Source organism: Balaenoptera ricei, chromosome X (genome assembly GCF_028023285.1).
Source record: "Balaenoptera ricei isolate mBalRic1 chromosome X, mBalRic1.hap2, whole genome shotgun sequence".
In the NCBI taxonomy this organism is placed as follows: Eukaryota; Metazoa; Chordata; class Mammalia; order Artiodactyla; family Balaenopteridae; genus Balaenoptera; species Balaenoptera ricei.
In genome coordinates, this window is record NC_082660.1 from 35,431,415 (window position 1) to 35,454,136 (window position 22,722).

The 22,722-nt window shown below is 39.5% G+C and overlaps 1 protein-coding gene across 2 annotated transcripts in view; it reads right to left on the bottom strand.

The window, feature by feature from the left end:
- The window catches only part of SRPX (sushi repeat containing protein X-linked), a 105,597-nt gene that overhangs the window by 10,229 nt on the left and 72,646 nt on the right, over positions 1-22,722 (bottom strand). For both annotated transcript variants that reach the window (XM_059911750.1, XM_059911749.1), the window contains one exon: positions 6,059-6,180. In XM_059911750.1, the coding sequence (XP_059767733.1) occupies positions 6,059-6,180 (122 nt within the window). The remainder of the gene's footprint in view (positions 1-6,058; positions 6,181-22,722) is intronic.

The window sequence follows — 22,722 nt, forward strand, 5'->3', positions numbered from 1 at the left end:
CAAAAGAATATTACTCAGCCACAAAAAAGAATGAAATAATGCCATTTGCAGCAACATGGATGGACCTAGAGATTATTATACTAAGTGAAGTAAGTCAGAGAAAGACAAATACCATATGATATCACTCATATGTAGAATCTAATTTTTAAAAAATGATACAAATGAACTTATTTACAAGAGATACAGACTTACAGATATTGAAAACAAACTTATTGTTACCAAAGGTGAAGTGTTGGGGGGAGAGATAAATCAGGAGCTTGGGATCAATATATACCCACTCCTATATATAAGATATATAATCAACAAGGACCTACTGTATAACACAGGGAACTCTACTCAATATTCTGTGATAACCTCTATGAGAAAAGAATCTTAAAAAGAATGAATATATGTATATGTATAAGTGAATCAGTTTACTGTACACCTGAAACTAAATGACATTGTAAATCAACTATATTCCAATAAAATAAAAAGAAAACATGCATGCACCCCACTGTTCAAAGCAGCACTATTTACAATAGCCAAGACATGGAAGCAACCTAAGTGTCCATTGACAGAAAAATGGATAAAGAAGATGTGGTACACGTATACAATGGAATATTACTCAGCCATAAAAAAGAATGAAATAATGCCATTTGCAGCAATATGGATGGACTTAGAAATTATCATATTAAGTGAAGAAAGACAAAGGAGGACAAATATATGACATCACTTATATGTAGAATCTAAAAAAATGATATAAATGAACTTATTTTTACAAAACAGAAATAGACTCACAGACATAGAAAACAAACATAGTTACCAAAGGGGATAGTAGGGGGTGGGGGGGAGGGGGAGAAATTAGGAGTTTTGGATCAACACATACACACTACTATATATAAAATAGATAGAAACAACAAGGCCCTACTGTACAGCACAGGGTACCATATTCAATATCTTATAATAACCTATAATGGAAAAGAATCTGAAAAAGAATACATATATATATGTATAACTGTATGACTTTGTTGTACACCTCAAACTAACAAAATTGTCAATTAACTACTTCAATTTAAAAATGGTTAAAATAAAAAGATTTTTAATTTTAAAGGTAGATATATTAGTAAAAGTAGTGGATTTATAAAGGTTAAAAGACAAAAGTGGTAAAATAACTACAATAACTGCTTAAGGGATACACAGGATTAAAAGATATAAAATGTGACATCAAAAACAAAACGTGTGTGGAGCTTGAGGATGCCTTCAAACTTAAGTTGTTATATTTATAATGGTCCATTTTAAGTTGATAAGTTAAATGTAAGCTTCATGGTGACCACAAACCAGAAACCTATAAGAGATACACAAAAGATAATGAGAAAGGAATCTAAGCATACCACTAAATTCATCAAATCACACAGGAAGAGAATAGAGAAGAATGTAACAGAGGAACTATAAAACAGCCAAAAAGCAATTAACAAAGATGGCAGTAAGTATCTACCTATCAATAATTTAAGTGGACTAAATCCTCTAATCAAAAGAAAGAGTAGCTGAATGGATAAAAAAAAACCCACCTATCTATATGCTGCCTACAAGGGACTCACTTCAGATGTAAAGACACACACAAACAAAGTGAAGGAATGGAAAAATATATTCTATGCAAATGGAAACCAAAAGTAAGCTGGATCACTGTTCTTGTATCAGACAAAACAGACTTTAAAACAAAGACTATAATGAGATAAAGAAGGGCAATACATAATGATAAAGAGTTCAATCAAACAAAAGGGTATAATATTTGTAAATATATATGCAACCCACATAGGAGCACTTAAATGTATAAAGCAAATATTAACAGGCCTAAAAGGGAAACAGTAGGACAATGATAGTAGGGGACTTTAATATCCAGCTTACAACAATGGATAGATCATCCAAACAGAAAATCAGTAACGAAACAGCCTTTAACATGTTATACCACATAGGTTTAAACAGATACATACAGAACATCCCATCCAAAGCAATAGAATATATAGTCTTCACGTGCACGTGGAACATTCTCTGGGATAGATCACGTTAGGCTATAAAACAAGTCTTAATTTAAAATGATTGAAATCATATCAAGCATCTTTTAAGATAACAACGTATGAAACTAGAAATCAAATATGGAAGAAAACTGGAAACATTCATAAATAATGTGGAGATTAAACAATGTGTTTACTGGACAATCAGTGGGTCAAAGAGAAGTCAAAAAATACCTTCAGTCAAATGAACATGGAAATAAAACATAACAAAACTTATATGAGATGCAGCAAAAGCAGTTCTAAGAGAGAAGTTCAGGGCAATAAATACTTATCAAGAAACAAAAATCTCAAAACAACCTAACTTTACACCTGAAAGAATTAGAAAACAAAGTCCAAAGTTAGTAGAAGTTAGGAAATAATAAGGATCAGAGCAGAAATAAATGAAGGAGAGACTAAAAAGATAATAGAAAAGACCAATGAAGCAAGAGCTGGTTCTTTGAAAAGGTGAAATTGATAAAGCTTTAGCTACACTCACCAAGACAGAGGGGGCTCAAATAAAAATCAGAAATGAAAGAAGAGACATTACAACTGATACCACAGCTATACAAAGGATAAGAGACTATTACGAACAATTATATGCCAACAAATTTGACAGCCTAGAAGAAGCAGATAAATTCCTAGAAAAATACAAGCTTCCAAGACTGAATCATGAAGAAATAGAAAATCTGAACAAATTACTGTTAAGGAGATGGAATCAGTAATCAAAAACAAACAAACAAAAAGTCCAGGACCAGATGGTTTCACTGGTGAATTCTACCAAACATTCAAAGAAGAATTAATTCTACCAAACATTAAAAGAATTAATACTAATCCTTCTCAAACTCTTCCAAAAACTAGAAGAGGAGGTAACATTTCAAAACTCATTTTACAAAGCCACCATTAGCTGGTAACCAAAACCAGACAAGGACACAAGAAAATTACATGCCAATATCCCTGGTGAACACAAATGCAAAAATCTTCAACAAAATACTCGTAAACAGAATTCAACATACATTAAAAGGATCATACAAGTGAGGTTTACTCCAGAGATGCAAAGATGGTTCAACATCTACAAATCACCATGTTATACCATATTAACAAAATGAATGATAAAACTCATATAATCTTAATAGCTGCAGAAGAAGCATTTGACAAAATTCAGCATCCATTTATGATAAAAACCTCTCAACAAAGTGGGTATAGAGGGAACATAACTCGACATAATAAAGGCCATATATAAACAAGCCCACAGCTAACTTCATACCCAATGGTGAAAAGCTGAAAGCTTTTCCTCTAAGATCAGGAACAAGCCAAGGATGCCCACTCTTGCCACTTGTATTCAATATGATATTAGTCCTAGCCAGACTCAGTAGGCAAGAAAAAGGGGGAAAAAAGGCATCCAAATTGGAAAATAAAGTAAAACTGTCATTATTTGCAGATGTCATGATATTATACATAGAAAACCCTAAAGAATCCATCAGAAAGCTGTTAGATTAATAAACCAATTCAGTAAAGTTGCAGGATACAAAATAAATATACAAAAATCTCGTGCATTTCTATACACTAATAAGACAGTAACAAAAAGAGAAATAAAGAAAAATCACTTTTATAATTGTATGAAAATGAATAAATACCTAGGAATAAACTTAGCCAAGGAGTTGAAAGATGTGTACACTGAAAACAATAGGACATTCCATTTCAAACCTGTGAAGCCTTTGGTAAAACCACAAGGCCAGTGGTTCACTCACTGTGATCCCCAGACCAGCAGCATCAGCAACACCTGGAAACTTGCTAGAAATGCAAGTTCTCAGGCCCTGTCATAGACCAACTGAGTCAGAAACTCTGGGCGTGGGGCCCAGCACTCTGTTTTAACAGCCCTCCTGGAGATTCTGAGGCAGGCTAAAGCTTGAGAACCACCGCATAATTCATTTATACAACTTATTTGTTTAAATCATCCTCAGCCTACAGAGGTCTACAGTAGCCCCAACATATAAAACCTGAATGATAGCAGTTTTCTTAAATCAGATTTTTCTATTCTTCAAATTTAAACAATCTAAAAATCACATTAAGATTCTCTCTAGGGCTTCCCTGGTGGCAGAGTGGTTGAGAATCTGCCTGCCAATGCAGGGGACACGGGTTCGAGCCCTGGTCTGGGAAGATCCCACATGCCGTGGAGCAACTAGGCCCGTGAGCCACAATTACTGAGCCTGCGCGTCTGGAGCCTGTGCTCCGCAACAAGAGAGGCCGCGACAGTGAGAGGCCCACGCACCGTGATGAAGAGTGGCCCCCACTTGCCACAACTAGAGAAAGCCCACGCACAGAAACGAAGACCCAACACAGCCATAAATAAATAAATTTAAAAAAAAAAAAAAAGTTCAAACCTTTAAAAAAAAAAAAAAAGATTCTCTCTATATATCTGCAATTCAGAAAAAAAACCCTTTAGTCAATTCTGCAACAGGTTTTTAAAAAAATCATTGACATAGCATATGAGCAGTTAGTTCTAAGTAAGCAATAGCTTCACGAAACCTACTTTGAGAATTTTCAATAAAATTTTTCAGACGTCAACAATCCTCTTAAGTTTTCTTCAAATTGAAGTGTTGGTAATTATAGATATGCTCTTAAAGGCTACTATCACCCCTGGAAATAGTAAAGCTGTTTCCATTTAGAGTCATTTACTTACTTAGCACCAACAAGGTACCAGGCACTGTGCTAGGTACTAGGCAGCAAATCTTGAAAACATCTGGTACTGACCTCAAAAGTGTTACCCCTAGGGATGTACTAGATGCAAATGCAGGTGGATAAAAAATGAATAAATAAAAGCTTATGAGTATTCCCAGGCTTCTCCTTCCTTCAGCCAACTAAAGAGAATTCAGGCCTATTTTTCTTTTTCCATCCCTCGCCTTCTGAGTTTTTGACCCTGGTGTAGATGGGGCAGACTCTCTTTGCGTGCAGAGAGGTATAAACCAAACATGTGGAGGGTCAGAAGGCAGATGGAAAATAAGGAAGTTAGAAAAAAGAAGCTATTGTGTCAATCTGTAACATCACTTGCTAAGGACATATTTCTATCATAATCTCTCAAGGAATTTCTGTGAACCTCTTTGAAAATCTGTGATAGGGTTCACCACATTCTATTTCATTTTCTTCTCCCTGGGTATATAGAAAGACTACATTTCCCAGTCTCCCTTGAAGGCTGATCGCAATCATGTGATGAGTTCTGGCCAAGGGACTGAGAGACAGCAATTTTATGCTTCCAATATGAAGCCTAAAAAAAGGTGGCATGGTTTGTTTTTACTCTTTTCCCCCTTTGCAGAAACCTGAAAGTAATGTATTCTGGGATGTTGATTCTACAACATGGTGGAGCCACCAAGAGCTTGGGACCATGAGATTATATAGAACAGAGATCTGCCCCCTCCCTTGCAGAGTGTGAGAGAAAAAGGGGAGAAAGGAAGATTCTGAGGAGCTCTGCTTTACGCTAATTGTCCTTTTCACAGTGGTCAAAAGATACAAGTAAAAATTTGGCTTGCTCTGAAATTACCTTTTGGCTGTTGAATTCTGCTTTTTTAATGCACCATTACTCAGAGTCTGAACACCATGATTCTGGCTTTTTAAGTGTCACCAAAAGTTGTTAAAATGGGACTATGGACAAGTGCCCTGGAAGCATGGAGGAAAAAGAGGCCAAGCCTGGAAAGGCTAAATTGGAGGCCTGCCCTCTTAAGAAGACCAAGGATTGCTTAAATCCTTTTTGCATTCTGTCCCCTTCCCATCCCACTCCCACCAAGGGGAAAAAAAAACAAAGACAAAGCAAAAACACCTGGAGGGGGAAGGAACCCTGGTAATTACCCACTGCATCATGTATTTGGACAAGCAGCCACATGCCAATTAATATTGTTATCATACTCCCAGAATAAAAGTAATTAAAGGTTGAAGGTTGCCTGGAATCAAGAATGAATAGAGAGAAATCAGGGAACCTGATCAGAAAAAAAGCACTTTTATAGGTAATAATACTTAAGAACAGAACTTCCCCCTACCTGAGCTGCAGAGCTAGGGCTGGAGGCATAATCTTTGCTCCTATCCTGCCGATGAGGGTCGGGAACACACCTACCAGCTCCACTATGGTGATGTGTCGAAGATCCAGGCCACATTGTGCTTGCTGGAAAAAAAAAAAAAAAAACCCCAAGCAGGGAGGTGTGAGCATGGTTAAAGAAAATTCCATGTCAAACTACAGACCCACAGGAGCAGTACTGTTCTGTTTGGGGAAGTTTATTTGCCCACTCCAAACTGTCCTGAAGATAGCTGAGAAATTCGAGTTCAACTAGTGGCTATAAAACCTAAATACCTTCCCACAGGAATCATTCAGAAATGGCTTGGCAATGAGATTTTGAAAACCTAAGCAAAATGGCAGTGTATGTATTTCCAGATGGGCTGAGACTTTGCATGAGTCAAATTTCCTAAAAAGTGTCCAAGACCACCCCAGAGGATTCTAATTTGTCTTTGCAAGGACAAAAGAATATTTCCAGTATCCCACTATCTGCCCTTTTCACCCCTCACACCCGCCTGCCCGAAGCCCCCCCAACATGAGCATGGTGAAGAAATAAGGATAAGCAATTCCAACCCTCATCTGATGCCCTGGTTTTTTACATCTGGTGACCTGGCCCTGGCAGTTGCCACCCAGGGACAGCCCTCGATGGCCTGGCTCTGGTGACCAGAGGGGCTGGAATTCCTGGGTCCCATGCAACTCTAACAGTTCTTGGTGGGCTACCACCCCTGGGGCATTGCACAGACAGCAGACTGAAACACACCCCCAGTTTCTGTGGAAGAGGCCTCATTTTTTGTCCTGGATCATCAACCTTAAGGGCAGGCTTCAGGCTTGGCATACATCTAGAGGCCTACAGAGAGGCCCTCGGGGAACGTAGGCCAGGGATGCCATCTTTATGTTCTCCCTCTGGAGATTTCCTCTGCTACACCCAGGCAGGGGAGGTGATACATGGCCCCACCCACTACAGATTGAGGCCCCTGGCCCTTCCAGACCAGAAAGCCTGTTTGGGAAAATTTGAGAGCTGCCTGAAGTGGGCCCTCCCAGTGCCACCCAGGCATGAGCCCAAGTTATAGCCCTAGGCACTGTGGAGTGTGGCCCCCATCTGATAGGAAGGGTTTGTGAGAACACCTGGAAGCTGTGTAACCCAGCAACTCTTAAGCTGAGAGGAGAGTGGGCAGAGCTGATGGCTGCCAGGGCAAACAAACTGGCCCTGTTCAGCCAGGGAACTTGCGGCATGAGTTGGCTTGAGTCAAGGCCACCAACAAAGAGCATTAGTGGCACTTGAGGTGTTTTTCCTGCTGTGCCCAGGAAGCGAAGCTGATTCACAACCTCACTTATTACTGAATACTACCTTCAGACCACCTGACCAAGAAACCTAACCCTAACACACAGGAAGCTGCATCACCCATCTAACAGCCCTGCTTATGGTGGCGCTTGAATAGAGTACAGCCCATGGCTTTCTCTGTCTGCAAAGGAAAACTGGTGGCCTCACCTAACCAAAATATTCAGTGCACACTCTTGCCTGATTTGAGTCCCCAGACAATGAGCCACGCAGGCCCTGGGTCCCATCCTGCTGCTTTGCCAGGGCAGAGAAGCTAATTCATAGCCCCACCTACTGCTGGGTTTAGTAGTACCCACTCCAAAGCATTTAGTAAGCCTGATCAGAATCCAGACAGTCATGAAGCCCATCCTACAGCTGCATTTGGGCAGGGAACCAAGATAGCAGTCCTATCCAGCTGTTCTCAGCCAGTGGCACGCCCCCACCCCTAACCTCAGAGCTCGAACAGATGCCTTGCCCAAACTGACACTAATAACAGGCCCCACCTGCCCAAGGATGTTACCAGCAGACACGTCCAGAAACCTAAACAGAGCTGATTGGTGAAGAATTGTCTCTGCCAAAGTAAACCTTAAAGTCTGGAAAAAGAGATCACTTATTCAAATGAACAGACACTGGTATAAAGAATCAAGGATCATGAAAAAGCAAGTATGTATGATACCACCAAAGGTAAGTAATAAAGGGCCAATAACTGACCCTAAGGAAATGGAGAGCTATGAACTTTCAAAGAATTCAGAATAATCATCTTAAAGAGGTTTCGTGAGCTACAAGAACAGACAACTAAATGAAATTAGAGAAGTAAACAAAATGAGTTCAACAAAGAAATATAAACCATGAAAAAAATCACAGAGCTGAAGAATAGAATAACTGAACCAAAGAATTCAATAGAGAGCTTTGGACTTCCCTGGTGGTGCAGTGGTTGAGAATCCGCCTGCCAATGCAGGGGACACGGGTTTGAGCCCTGGTCAAGGAAGATCCCACATGCCGTGGAGCAACTAAGCCCGTGAGCCACAACTACTGAGCCTGCGCTCTAGAGCCCGTGAGCCACAACTACTGAAGCCCGTGTGCCACAACTACTGAAGCCCGTGCACCTACAGCCCATGCTCCCCAACAAAGAGAAGCCACTGCAATGAGAAGCCTGTGCACCGCATCGAAGAGTAGCCCCCACTCGCCACAGCTAGAGAAAGTCCACGCGCAGCAACGAAAACCCAATGCAGCCTAAAATAAATTTAAAAAAAAATAGAGAGCTTCAAAAGCAGACTCAACCATGCAGAAGAATCAGAAACCTGGAAAACAGGACATTTGAAATTATCCAGTCAGAGGAACAAAAAGGAAAAATAATGAAAAAAGATTGAAGGGAGCCTAAGGGACTTATGGTACACAAAGAAAAATATTCGAATTTTTGGAATTCCAGAAGGAGAAAAGGGACAAAAAGTGTATTTAAGTCAATAATGGCTGAAAACTTCCCAAACCTGGGGAGAGAACTAGACATCCAGATCCAAAAGGCCCAAAGGATCCCAAATAGGTTGAACCCAAATAGGGCTACACCAGGACATATGATAATTAAATTTTCAAAAGTCAAAGTCAAAGAATTTTAAAAGCAGCAAGAGAAAAGAGAGAAGTTACATACAAGGGAACCTCCATAAGACTATCAGTGGATTTCATAATGGAAATTTTTCAGACTAGAGGAGAATGGTAGGACATATTCAAAATACTGGGGGTGGAGGGGGACTTCCCTGGCAGTCCAGTGGTTAAGACTTTGCCTTCCAATGCAGGGGGTGTGGGTTCAATCCCTGGTTGGGGAGCTAAGATTCCACATACCTCACAGCCATAAAACCAAAACATAAAACAGAAGCAATATTGTAACAAATTCAATAAAGACTTTAAAAATGGTCCACATGAAAAAATAATCTTAAAAAAAAAATGTTGGGGGGAAAACTGTCAACCAAGAAATTCTACACTCAGTGAAGCTCTCCTTCAGAAATAAAGGAGGGATAAATACTTTCCCTAAAAAACGAAAGCTGAGAAAATTCATCATCACTAGACATGCTTTACAAGAAACGTTATAGGAAGTTCTTTGAGTGGAAGTACAGTCAGCCCTCCATATCCATGGGTTCTGCATCCACAAATTCAACCAACCATGGACCACGTACTGTGTGTACAACTGGAGGATCCATGGATGGGGAACCCACAGATACAGAGGGCTGACAATGGGACATGAGCATCCACAGATTTTGGTGTCCGCAGCAAGTCTTGCAACCAGTTCCCTGCAGATACTGAGGGATAAATATAAAAGGATGATAATTAACATCATAAAAACATAAGAAGGCAGTGTAAAACTCACTGCTATGGAAAATATAGTCAAACTTGGATTCTGTAATATGGTAATAGTGGTATGTAATTCACTTACAGCTCTAGTTTAAAAGTTACAAAACAAACATGGTCAATGGAGACAAGATGGCAGAGTAGGGGAACACGAGCTCACCCCTTCTTACGAAAACACCAAAATCTCAACTAACTGCTTAACAACCATCATCAAAAAAAAATGCTGGAGGGACTTCCCTGGTGGCGCAGTGGTTAAGAATCCGCCTGCCAATGCAGGGACAGGGGTTCGAGCCCTGGTCCAGGAAGATCCCACATGCCACAGAGCAACTAAGCCCGTGTGCCACAACTACTGAGCTGTGCTCTAGAGCCCACGAGCCACAACTACTGAGCCCACATGCCGCAACTACTAACGCCTGTGCTCCGCAATGAGAAGCCCGCGCACCGCAATGAAGAGTAACCCCCGCCTGCAACTAGAGAAAGCCCACACGCAGCAACGAAGACCAAATGCAGCAAAAATAAATTAAAAAAAAAAAACAACACTGGAACCTACCCAAGAAGATACCCTACATCCAAAGACAAAGAAAAAGCCACAACAAGATGGTAGGAGGGGCACAATCAAATCCCATACGCACTGGATGGGTGAACCACAAACTGGAAAATAATTATACAACAGAAGTTCTCCCACAGGAGTGAAAGTTCTGAGTCCCACATCAGGCTTCCCAGCCTGGGGGTCTGACAATGGGAGGAAGAGCCCCCAGAGAATCTAGATTTGAAGGCCAGTGGGGTTTGATCACAGGAATTCCACAGGACTGGGGGAAACAGAAACTCCACTCTTGGAGGGCACACACGAGGTCTCGTGCTCACCAGGACACAGGGGAAAAAGCAGTGACCTCATAAGAGACTGGGCCAGATGTACCTGCTAGCAGGGTTTCCTGCGGAGGCGGGGGCAGGAGGGGGCAGCTGTGGTTCACTGCGAGGACAAAGACACTGGTAGCAGTAGTTCTAGGATGTACTCATTGGCGTGAGCCCTCATGGAGGACGCCATTTTCTCATCAAGACCTGGCCCCACACAACAGCCTGCAGGCTCCAGTGCTGGGACACCTCAGGCCAAACAACATTAAACGCTCCAGCATTCACATTATCGAAGTCCCAGAAGGAGAAGAGAGAGAGAAAGGACCTGAGAAAATATTTAAAGAGATAATAGCTGAAAACTTCCCCAACATGGGAAAGGAAACAGTCACCCAAGTCCAGGAAGTGAAGAGAGTCCCAGGCAGGATAAACCCAAGGAGGAACACGCCAAGACACATAGTAATCAAACTGACAAAAATTAAAGACAAAGAAAGAACATTAAAAGCAACAAGGGAAAAGCAACAAATAACATACAAGGGAATCCCCATAAGGTTATCAGCTGATTTTTCAGCAGAAACTCTGCAGGCCAGAAGGGAGTGGCACGATATATTTAAAGTGCTGAAAGGGAAGAACCTACAACCAAGATTACTCTACCCAGCATGGATCTCATTCAGATTTGGAGAAATCAAAAGCCTTACAAACAAGCAAAAGCTAAGAGAATTCAGCACCACCAGACCAGGTTTGCAACAAATGCTAAAGGAACTTCTCTAGGCAGAAAAGAAAAGGCCACAATCAGAAACAAGAAAACTACAAATGGAAAAGCTCACTGGTAAAGGCAAGCATACAGTAAAGGTAGGAAATCATACACACAAATATATCAAAACCAGCAATTGTGAGAAGAGGAAAGCACAAATGCAGGATACTGGAAATGCATTTGAAATTAAAAGAGGAGCAACTTAAAACGATCTTGTTTATATATAGACTGCTATATCAAAACTTCATGGGAATCACAAACTGAAAATCTACAGATCACAAGAGAATAGAACAAAAGAAAAAAGACCTACAAAAACAAATCCAAAACAACTAAGAAAATGGCAATAAGGAACATACGTATCAATAATTACCTTAAACATAAACAGATTAAATGCTCCATCCAAAAGACAGACTGGTTGAATGGATCCAAAACCAAGACCCGCATATATGCTGTCTACAAGAGACCCCCTTCAGATCTAGGGGCACATACAGACTGAAAGTGAGAGGATGGAAAAAGGTATTCCATGCAAATGGAAATCAAAAGAAAGCTGGAGTAGCAATACTCATATCAGACAAAATAGACTTTAAAATAAAGAATGTTACAAGAGACAAAGAAGGACACTACATAATGATCAAGGGATCAATCCAAGAAGAAGATATAAGAATTATAAATATATATGCACCCAACATAGGAGCACCTCATATATAAGGCAAATACTAACAGTCATAAAAGGAGAAATTGACAGTAACAATAATCATGGGGGACTTTAACATACCATTTTCACCAATGTACAGATCATCCAGACAGAAAATCAATAAGGTACACAGGCCTTAAATGACATATTAGACCGATGGACTTTACTGATATTTATAGAGCATTCCATACAAAAGCAGCAGAATACATGTTCTTCTCAAGTGCACATGGAACATTCTCCAGGACTGATGACATGCTGGGCCACAAAGTAAGCCTCGGTAAATTTAAAGAAAATTGACAACATATCAAGCATATTTTCCAACCACAACGTGAGGAAAAACTATAAAAAAACTATAAAAAAACACAAACACATGGAGGTTAAACAATATGCTACTAAACAACCAATGGATCACTGAAGAAATCAAAGAGGAAATTAAAAAACACCTGGAGACACATGAAAGCACAATGATCCAAAACCTACAGGACTCAGCAAAAGCAGTTCTAAGCGGGAAGTCTATAGCAATACGATCTTACCTCAGGAAAGAAGAAACATCTCAAATAAACAACCTAACCTTACACCTAAAGCCACTACAGAGAAAGAAGAACAAACAAAACCCAAAGTTAGCAGAAGGAAAGAAATAAAAAGTCAGAGCAGAAATAAATGAAACAGAGATGAAGAAAACAATAGAAAAGTTCAATGAAACTAAAAGCTGGTTCTTTGAAAAGACAAACAAAATTGATAAGCCTTTAGCCAGACTCATCAAGTAAAAAAGGGAGAGGGCCCAAATCAATACAATCAGAAATGAAAAAGAAGTTACAATGGACCCCACAGAAATACAAACGATCATAAGAGACTACTACAAGCAACTATATGCCAATAAAATGGACAACCTGGAAGAAATGGACAAATTCTTAGAAAGGTACAACCTCCCAAGACTGAACCAGGAAGAAACAGAAAATATGAAGAGACCAACCACAAGTAATGAAATTGTAACTGTGATTTAAAAACTCCCAACAACCAAAGTGCAGGACCAGCTGGCTTCACAGATGAATTTTATCAAACATTTAGAGAAGAGTTAACACCTATCCTTCTGAAACTATTCCCAAAAAACTGCAGAAGTAGGAACGCTCCCAAACTCATTCTATGAGGCCACCATCACACTGATACCAAAACTAGACAAAAATAGACAAAGATAACACACACACACAAAATAACAGGCCAATATCACTGATGAACATAGACACAAAAATCCTCAACAAAATACTAGCAAACAAAATCCAACAATACATTTAAAAGGATCATGCACAACGATCAAGTGGGATTTATCCCAGGTATGCAAGGATTTTTCAGTATCCGCAAATCAATCAGTGTGATACACCACATCAACAATTTGAAGAATTAAAAATCCTAAGATCATCTCAATAGATGCAGGAAAAGCTTTTGACAAAATTCAACACCCATTTATGATAAAAACTCTCCAGAAAGTGGGCATAGAGGGAACCTACCTCAGCATAATAAAGGCCATATATGACAAACCTACAGCTAACATCATACTCAATGATGAAAAGCTGAAAGCATTTCCTCTAAGATCAGGAACAAAACAAGGATGCCCACTCTTGCCACTTTTATTCAACACAGACTTGGAAGTCCTAGTCACAGCAGTCAGAGAAGAAAAATAAAAACAATCCAAACTGGAAAAGAAGTAAAACTGTCACTGTTTGCAGATGACATGATACTATACATAGAAAATCCTAAAGACACTACCAGAAAACTACTAGAGTTCATCAATGAATTCAGTAAAGTTGCAGGATACAAAAATACACAGAATTCTGTTGCATTTCTATACACTAACAATAAAATATCAGAAAGAGAAATTAAAGCAACAATCCCACTTATTATCACATCAAGAAGAATAAAATACCTAGGAGTAAACCTACCTAAGGAGGCAGAAGACCTGTACTCTGGAAACTATAAGATGCTGATGAAAGAAATTAAAGATGACACAAACAGTTGGAAAGATGTACCATGTTCTTGGATTGGAAGAAATACTATTGTCAAAATTACTATACTAGGGCTTCCCTGGTGGTGCACTGGTTAAAAATCCACCTGCCAAAAAAAAAGAATCCACCTGCCAATGTAGGGGACACGGGTTCGAGCCCTGGTCCAGGAAGATCCCACATGCCATGGAGCAGCTAAGCCCATGCACCACAACTACTGAGCCTGCGCTCTAGAACCCGCGTGCCACAACTACTGAAGCTTGCATGCCTAGAGCCCGTGCTCCACAACAAGAGAAGCCACTGCAACGAGAAGCCCATGCACCGCAATGAAGAGTAGCCCCCACTCACCGCAACTAGAGAAAGCCCGCATGCAGCAATGAAGACCCAACAGCCAAAAATAAATAAATTAAAAAATAAATAATTTTTAAAAATTACTATACTAACCAAAGCAATCTACAGATTCAGTGCAATCCCTATCAAATTACCAATGGCATTTTTCACAGAATTAGAACCAAAAAAAATCTTAAAATTTGTGTGGAGACACAAAAGACCCTGAATAGCCAAAGCAATCTTGAGAAAGAAAAATGGAGCTGGAGGAATCAGGCTCCCTAATTTCAGACTATACTACAAGGCTACAGCCATCAAAATAGTATGGTACTGGCACAAAAACAGACATATAGATAAATCGAACAGTATAGAAAACCCAGAAATAAACCCATGCACCTATGGTCAATTAATCTACGACAAAGGAGGCAAGACTATACAGTGGAGAAAAGACAGTCTGTTCAATAAATGGTGCTGGCAGCAAAGGAAACCATAAACAAGACGAAAAGACAACCCTCAGAATGGGAGAAAATATTTGCAAACGAATCAACGGACAAAGGATTAATCTCCAAAATATATAAACAGCTCATGCAGCTCAATATTAAAGAAACAAACAACCCAATCCAAAAATGGGCAGAAGATCTAAATAGACATTTCTCCAAAGAAGACATACAAATGGCCAAGAAGTACATGAAAAGCTGCTCAACATCACTAATTATTAGAGAAATGCAAATCAAAACTACAATGAGGTACCACCTCACACCGGTCAGAATAGCCATTATCAAAAAGTGTACAAACAATAAATGCTGGAGATGGTGTGGAGAAAAGGGAACCCTCCTACACTGTTGGTGGGAATGTAAAATTGGTACAGCCACTATGGAGAACTTAAAGTATGGAGGTTCCTTAAAAAACTAAAAGTAGGGGCTTCCCTGGTGGCACAGTGGTTAAGAATCCGCCTGTCAATGCAGGGGACATGGGTTCGAGCCCTGGCCCAGGAAGATCCCACATGCTGCGGAGCAACTAAGCCCGTGCACCACAACTACTGAGCCTGCGCTCTAGAGCCCGCGAGCCACAGATACTGAGCCCACATGCCACAACTACTGAAGCCCTTGTGCCCAGAGCCTGTGCTCCACAACAAGAGAAGCCACGACAATGAGAAGCCCGTGCACCGCAATGAAGAGTAGCCCCCGCTCACCACAACTAGATAAAGCCCGTGCACAGCAACGAAGACTCAACACAGTCATAAATAAATAAATAAATTTATAAGGGAAAAAAACAACTAAAAATAGAGCTACCATATGATCCTGCAATCCCACTCCTGGGCACATAACTGGAGAAAAACATGGTTCAAAAGTATACATGCACCCCAATGTTCATTGCAGCTCTGTTTACAATAGCCAAGACATGGAAGGAACCTAAATGTCCATCGACAGATGAATGGATTAAGAAGATGCGGTACATATATACAATAGAATATTACTCAGCCATTAAAAAGAATGAAATAATGCCATTTGCACTAACATGGAGGGACCTGGAGATTATCATACTAAGTAAAGTAAGTCAGACAGAGAAAGACAAATATCATATGATATTGCTAACATGTGGGATCTAAAAAAAAATGATACAAATGAACTTATTTACAAAGCAGATACAGACTCATAGACTTAGAGAATGAACTTATGGTTACCAGGGAGGAAGAGTAGCGGGGAGGGATAGATTAGGAGTTTGGGATTGACAGGTACACACTGATATATTTAAAGTAGATAACCAACAAGGACCTACTGTATAGCATAGGAAACTCTGCTCAATATTCTATAATAACCTAAATGGGAAAAGAATTTGAAAAAGAATAGACACATGTATAACTGAATTACTTTGCTGTACACCTGAAACTAACACAACATTTTTAATCAACTTTACGCCAATATAAAATAAAAAAATTTTAAAAGATAAGGTAACTTAAGAAAAAAAATGGTAAAAATAACTAAAACTACAGTAATTTATTAGGTACACAATATTAAAAATATGTAAATTGTAACATCAATAACTTAAAATGTGAAGGGAGGAGAAGTTAAAGTATAAAGCTTAAGACTTTATTGAAGTTAAGTTGGTATTAGTTTAAAATAGTGTGTTTTAATTTTAAGATTTTTTAGAATGTAAGCCTCAAGGTAACAAGGGATAAACCTGAATTACAAAGAATATGATAAAGTCAAAGCATACTAATACCTCACAACATCAAAACACAATAAAAGAAAGCAGGATAAGAAGGAAAGATGGATCTAGAAAACAACCAGAAAACAATTAACAAAATGGCATAAGTCCTTATTTATCAATAATTACTTTAAATGTAAACAGATTCAGTTCTCCAAACGATAAACAGAATAGCTAAATGGATTTTTTTAAAAAAAGATTCAATGATATGCTGCCTACAGGAATGACTTTAGCTTTCAAGACACACATAGGCAGAGTAAATGGATGGAAAAATATTTTAAGCAAATAACTCAAAAAAGTCAGGGGTAGTTAAATCAGACAAAATAGGCTTTAATTTTTAAAATGGTAAAAGGAGACAAAGAAGGTGATTTTCTAATGATAAAGGGATCAATATATCATGAAGTTATAAAGATTATAAATACTGATGTGCCCAACATTGGAAAACTGAAATATCAATACATAAAGCAAAAACTAATAGAGCTAAATAAAAGGAGAAGTAAACAGCAATACAGTAACAGTTGGGGACTTTAACACCCCACTTTCAACAATGGATAGATCATCCAGACAGAGAAATCAATAAGGTAAGAGCAAATTTGAACAACACTACAGACCAAATATAACTAACAGACATTCACAGAATATCCTATCCAACATCAGCAGAAAACACATTCTTCTCAAGTGCACATGAAACATTTTCTAGGATAGACCATATATTAGGTCACAAAATAAGTCTTAGAAAATTCAAGAAGACTGAAATCATACCAAGTATCTTCTCTGACCACATTGGTATGAAACTAGAAATCAGTAACAAGAGGAAACCGGAAATTCATGAATACATGGAAATTAAACAACATTCTCTTGAATAACATATGGGTCAAAGAAGAAATTAAAGGGGCAATAAAGTATCTTGAGACAAAAAGTGGAGAAACAACATACCAAAACTTATGGGATGCAGCAAAAGTAATTATAAGAGGGAAGTGCACAACAATAAAAACCAACATTAAAAAGCAAGAGGGGCTTCCCTGGTGGCGCAGTGGTTGAGAATCCGCCTGCCAATGCAGGGGACACGGGTTCGAGCCCTGGTCTGGGAAGATCCCACATGCCGCGGAGCGGCTGGGCCCGTGAGCCACAATTGCTGAGCCTGCGCGTCTGGAGCCTGTGCTCCGCAACAAGAGAGGCCGCGATAGTGAGTGGCCCCCGCTTGCCACAACTGGAGAAAGCCCTCGCACAGAAACGAAGACCCAACACAGCCATAAATAAAATAAATTAAAAAAAAAAAAAAAAGCAAGAAATTTCCCAAATAACCTAACTATGCCTTAAGGAGCTAGAAAAAGAAACTGAGCCCAAAGTTAGCAAGAGGAAGGAAATAATGATTAGAGAAGAAATAAATGAAATTGAGAACAGAAAAACAATAGAAAACATTAACCAAACTAAGAGTTGGTTCTTTGAAAAGATAAACAAAATTGACAATCCTTTAGCTAGACTAACCAAGGAAAAAAGAACTCAAATCAACAAAATTATACATGACAAAGAAGACATTACAACTGATACAACAGAAATACAAAGTTCATAAGAAGCTATTATGAACAGCTCTACACCAGTAAACTGGACAACCTAAAAGAAGTGGAAAAATTCTTAGAAACATACAAACTATCAAGAGTGAATCATGAAGGAATAGAAAGTCTGAATAGACCAATTACTAGTAAGGTGATTAAATCAGTAATCAAAAATCTCCCAGTGAAGAAAACCCCAGGACCGGATAGCTTCACTAGTGAGTTTTGCCAAACATTTAAAGAAGAATTAACACTAATCCTCAAACTCTGCCAAAAAAATAGAAAAGGAGGAAACACTTCCAAACTCATTTTATGAGGTCAGCATTACCCTGACACCAATGCCAGAAAAGGACACTATCAGAAAAATACAGATCCATATCCCTGATTAATATAGAAGCAAAAACTCTCAAAATACTAGCAAACTGAATTCAACAGCATATTAAAAGGATAATTCAGCATGACCAAGTGGAATTATACTTAGGATGCAAGGATGGCTCAACATACACAAATCAATGTGATACATCAGATTAATAGAATGAAAAAAATCATCTCAGTAGATGGAGAAAAAGCATTTGACAAAATACAACTTCTGTTCATGATTTAAAAAAACTCTTTGGTATAGAAAGAAGATACCTCCCACAGCTAACATCATACTCAATGGTGAAAAGCCCAAAGATTCTAATAGCATTTTTACATAAGTAGGGAAAAGAAGAACAATCCTAAAGTTTGTATAGAACCACAAAAGACCCCTAAATAACCTAGCCATCCTTAGAGAACAGAACAAAGCAGGAGGCCTCACACTTTCTGATTTCAAGCTATACTATAAAGCTATGGTAATTCAAACAGTATGGTACTGGCCTAAAAAAAAAAAAATCAAATGGAACAGAATTGAGAGCCCAGAAATAAACCCAAGCATATACAGTCAACTAATATTTGACAAAAGAGCCAGGAATATTCAATGGAGAAAAGAGTCTCTTTAATAATTGGTGCTGAAAAAACTGGATATTCACATGTAAAAAAATGAAAAAAAGCCCCTATCTTATACTACTTACCAAAAGGAACTTGAAGTGGATTAGAGACTTAAATGTAAGATCTGAAACCATGAAATTCCTAGATGAAAAAACAGGAAAAAGAGCTCCTTGATATAGGTCTTGGCAATGATTTTTGGATATGACACCTTAAGCACTAGCAACAAAATGAAGAAAACAAACAAGTGGGATTACATCAAACTAAGAAGCTTCTGCACAGTAAAAGAAACTATCAACACATGAAAAGACAACCTACAAAATGGGGAAAAAAATTGCAAACCATTTATCTGATAAGGGGTTAATATCCAAAATATCTAAAGAACTCATACAACTCAATAGCAAATAAATACATACTCTAAGTTAAAAATGGGCAAAAGACCTTAATAGACATTTCTCCAAAGAAGATATATGAAAGGACAACAGACACATGAAAAGATGCTCAACATCACTAGCCATTAGAGAAATGCAAATCAAAATCATGAGATATCACCTCATGCCTATTAGGATAGCCATCATCAAAAAGACACATAACAGTCAGTACTGCCGCTCTACATGGATGGAGCTTGTGTACTGTTGGTGGGAATGTAAATTGGTACAGACACTGTGGAGAACAGTATGGAGGGTGCTCAGAAAATTAAAAATACAACTACCATATGATCCAGCAATTCCACAGCTGGGTATTTATCCAAAGAAAAACACTAACTTGAAAAGATATAAGCACCCCCATGTTCTCTGCAGCATTATTTACGATAGCCAAGCTATGCAAACAATCTCAATGTCCACTGATGGATGAATGGATGAGGAAAATGTGATAGGTAGAATGGAATATTATTTAGCCACAAAAAAGAGTGAAATCTTGCCATCTGCAACATGGATGGACCTTGAGGGCATTATGTTAAGTGAAGTAAAAGAGGAAAAGGTAAATATCATATGATCTCTCTTATGTGTAGAATCTTAAAATAAAAAAAGAAAAACACTGAGCTCATGGATATAGAGAACAGATTGGTGTTTTCCTGACGTGGGGGCTGGGGGTTGGGCAAAAATGGGTGAAGAGGGTCAAAAGGTACAATTTCCAGTGATTAAATGAAAAAATTACGGGGATGTAATATACAGCTTGGTGATTCTAGTTAATAATACTGTACTGTATATTTGAAAGTAGCTAGGGTAGTGGATCCTGAAAGCTCTCATCACGAGAAAAACAATTTTGCCACTAGGTATGGTGATGGATGTTAAATGGAATACTGTGGTGATCGTTTTGCAATATATACAAGTATTGAATCGTTATGTTGTACACCTGAAACTAACGTTATATGTCAATCATACCTCAATTTTTTAAAAAAGAAAATGTTCCAGCCCCCAGAGCTGGCCCTTGGCAAGAGCCTCAGGAACGTGACCCACTCAAGCATATGCCAGGAAGCCTCATCAGGAGTGCCAATGGCAGTAAGGGAACAAAAAAGTAATTTAAGATGAATATGACTAAATGGGAAAAGAAATTTTAAACTGCTGAATTATTAGAACACCAAGTTTTTATTACAGTTCCGCTGAAATATCTCTGGGGTGACAGAATTGGTAGACAAGTTAGAAAAGGTAGAAATACACGTTTTTATTATTCTAACTGAATCACATAAGCCAATCAAACCTTTCCTTGAAGGCTCTGCTTAAAATGCCAATGTAAATATGTTGGGGGGGTCACATATAAACACCTTGATAGCAAATATCTTATCCAACTAGTTGATTAGTAATTTAGCAAGTACCTGAAGGAATGGGATAGACTAGGGCAGGTGTCAGCCAACATTTTCTGTAAAGGGCCAGATAGTAAAGATTTTAGGTTTCATGGGGCTGGATGGTCTCTGTCTTAACTACTCAACAGTGCCTTTGTGGTGCTAAAGGGGCTTCCCTGGTGGCGCAGTGGTTGAGAATCTGCCTGCCAATGCAGGGGACACGGGTTCGAGCCCTGGTCTGGGAAGATCCCACATGCCGCGGAGCAACTGGGCCTGTGAGCCACAATTACTGAGCCTGAGCGTCTGGAGCCTGTGCTCCGCAACAGGAGAGGCCGCGATAGTGAGAGGCCCGCGCACCGCGATGAAGAGTGGCCCCTGCTTGCCACAACCAGAGAAAGCCCTCACACGGAAACGAAGACCTAACACAGCCATAAATAAATAAATAAATAAATAAATAAATTCAAAAGGAAAAAAAAAGCACATTTAAAGCAGCCATAGAGAATGCACAAACGAATGAGCCTTGGCTGTGCTTCAATAAAATTTTACTTACAAAAGCCATAGTTTGCCAAATAGAGGAAAAGCAAGTTGTCTGGCTTTTTCATTTTTCCATGGAACTAAGAAAAGGTCAGGGGACTTCCCTGATGGCACAGTGGTTGGGAATCCGCCTGCCAGTTCAGGGGACACGGGTTAGATCCCTGGGCCAGGAAGATCCCACATGCCGCGGAGCAACTAAGCCCGTGCACCACAACTAGTGAGCCTGCGCTCTAGAGCCCTCGAGCCACAACTGCTGAAGCCCGTGCGCCCTAGAGCCCATGCACCACAACTACTGAGCCCACGCACTGCAACTACTGAAGCCCACATGCTCTAGGGCCCACGTGCTGCAACTACTGAGCCTGCATGCTGCAACTACTGAAGCCCGCGTGCCTAGAGCCCGTGCTCCGCAACAAGAGAAGCCACCACAATGAGAAGCCCACGCACCGCAACAAAGAGTAGCCTCTGCTCACCACAACTAGAGAAAAGCCCGCATGCAGCAACGAATTTCCAATGCAGCCAAAAGAAAAAAAAAAGAGAGGGAAAGAAGAGGTCAGGAAACGTATGGTTGTGAAAGAGCCTGCAAGGCCAATTCCCCACACAATGGAGCGGTGCGGGCTTGTGTTACCCAAAGAACAACTCCCTAGCTGGGATGAGGCGACACAAGGTGGAGGTCAGGTGGCAGGGATTGGAGTTAAAGACGAGATGAATTGGGTTCCTATCAAAGAAGCCCAAAATGTTTTATATGGCTCTTCAGAGTTCATGGGAAGTCCAAGTACATGGGGAGAATAAACAAAGATTTATCATTATTCATTGTCTTAATGCTGAAATGAGAAGTTAAATTGTAGCCTTTGATTAAACCAAGATTGTTCTAAAAACCTAGTTCTATTCACTGTAATACATGAATGAAACATTCCTCCAAAAATGTGCAGCACCGTGTCCATGACCCAGCATAACATCCTACCTCTTTAGCATTCAACCAGACTGGCCACTCTTATTGACAACACGTTTCGGGACAGAAATCAAACAAGTTCTAATTCAATCCTTTCAGTTTCTAGCTTGTTTGGGTTTTTCCCCAAAAGACACTGGTTGCCTCATTCTGTAGCTACAAAACTTACACAGCTAAAAAGGGCACATTCCCTAGAAAAGCGCCCCCCATCAAACTTTGAAGTTCTTAGGAATCACCTGAAGGTCTTGTTAAAAGGTAGTTTCTGATCCAGCAGGTCTGGGATGCGGATCGAGAATTTGCATTTCTAACAAGCTCCCAGGTCATACTGCTGGTCCACAGAGCACACTTGGAGAACCGCTTTTCTAAAGGATGGTTATCCCTCTC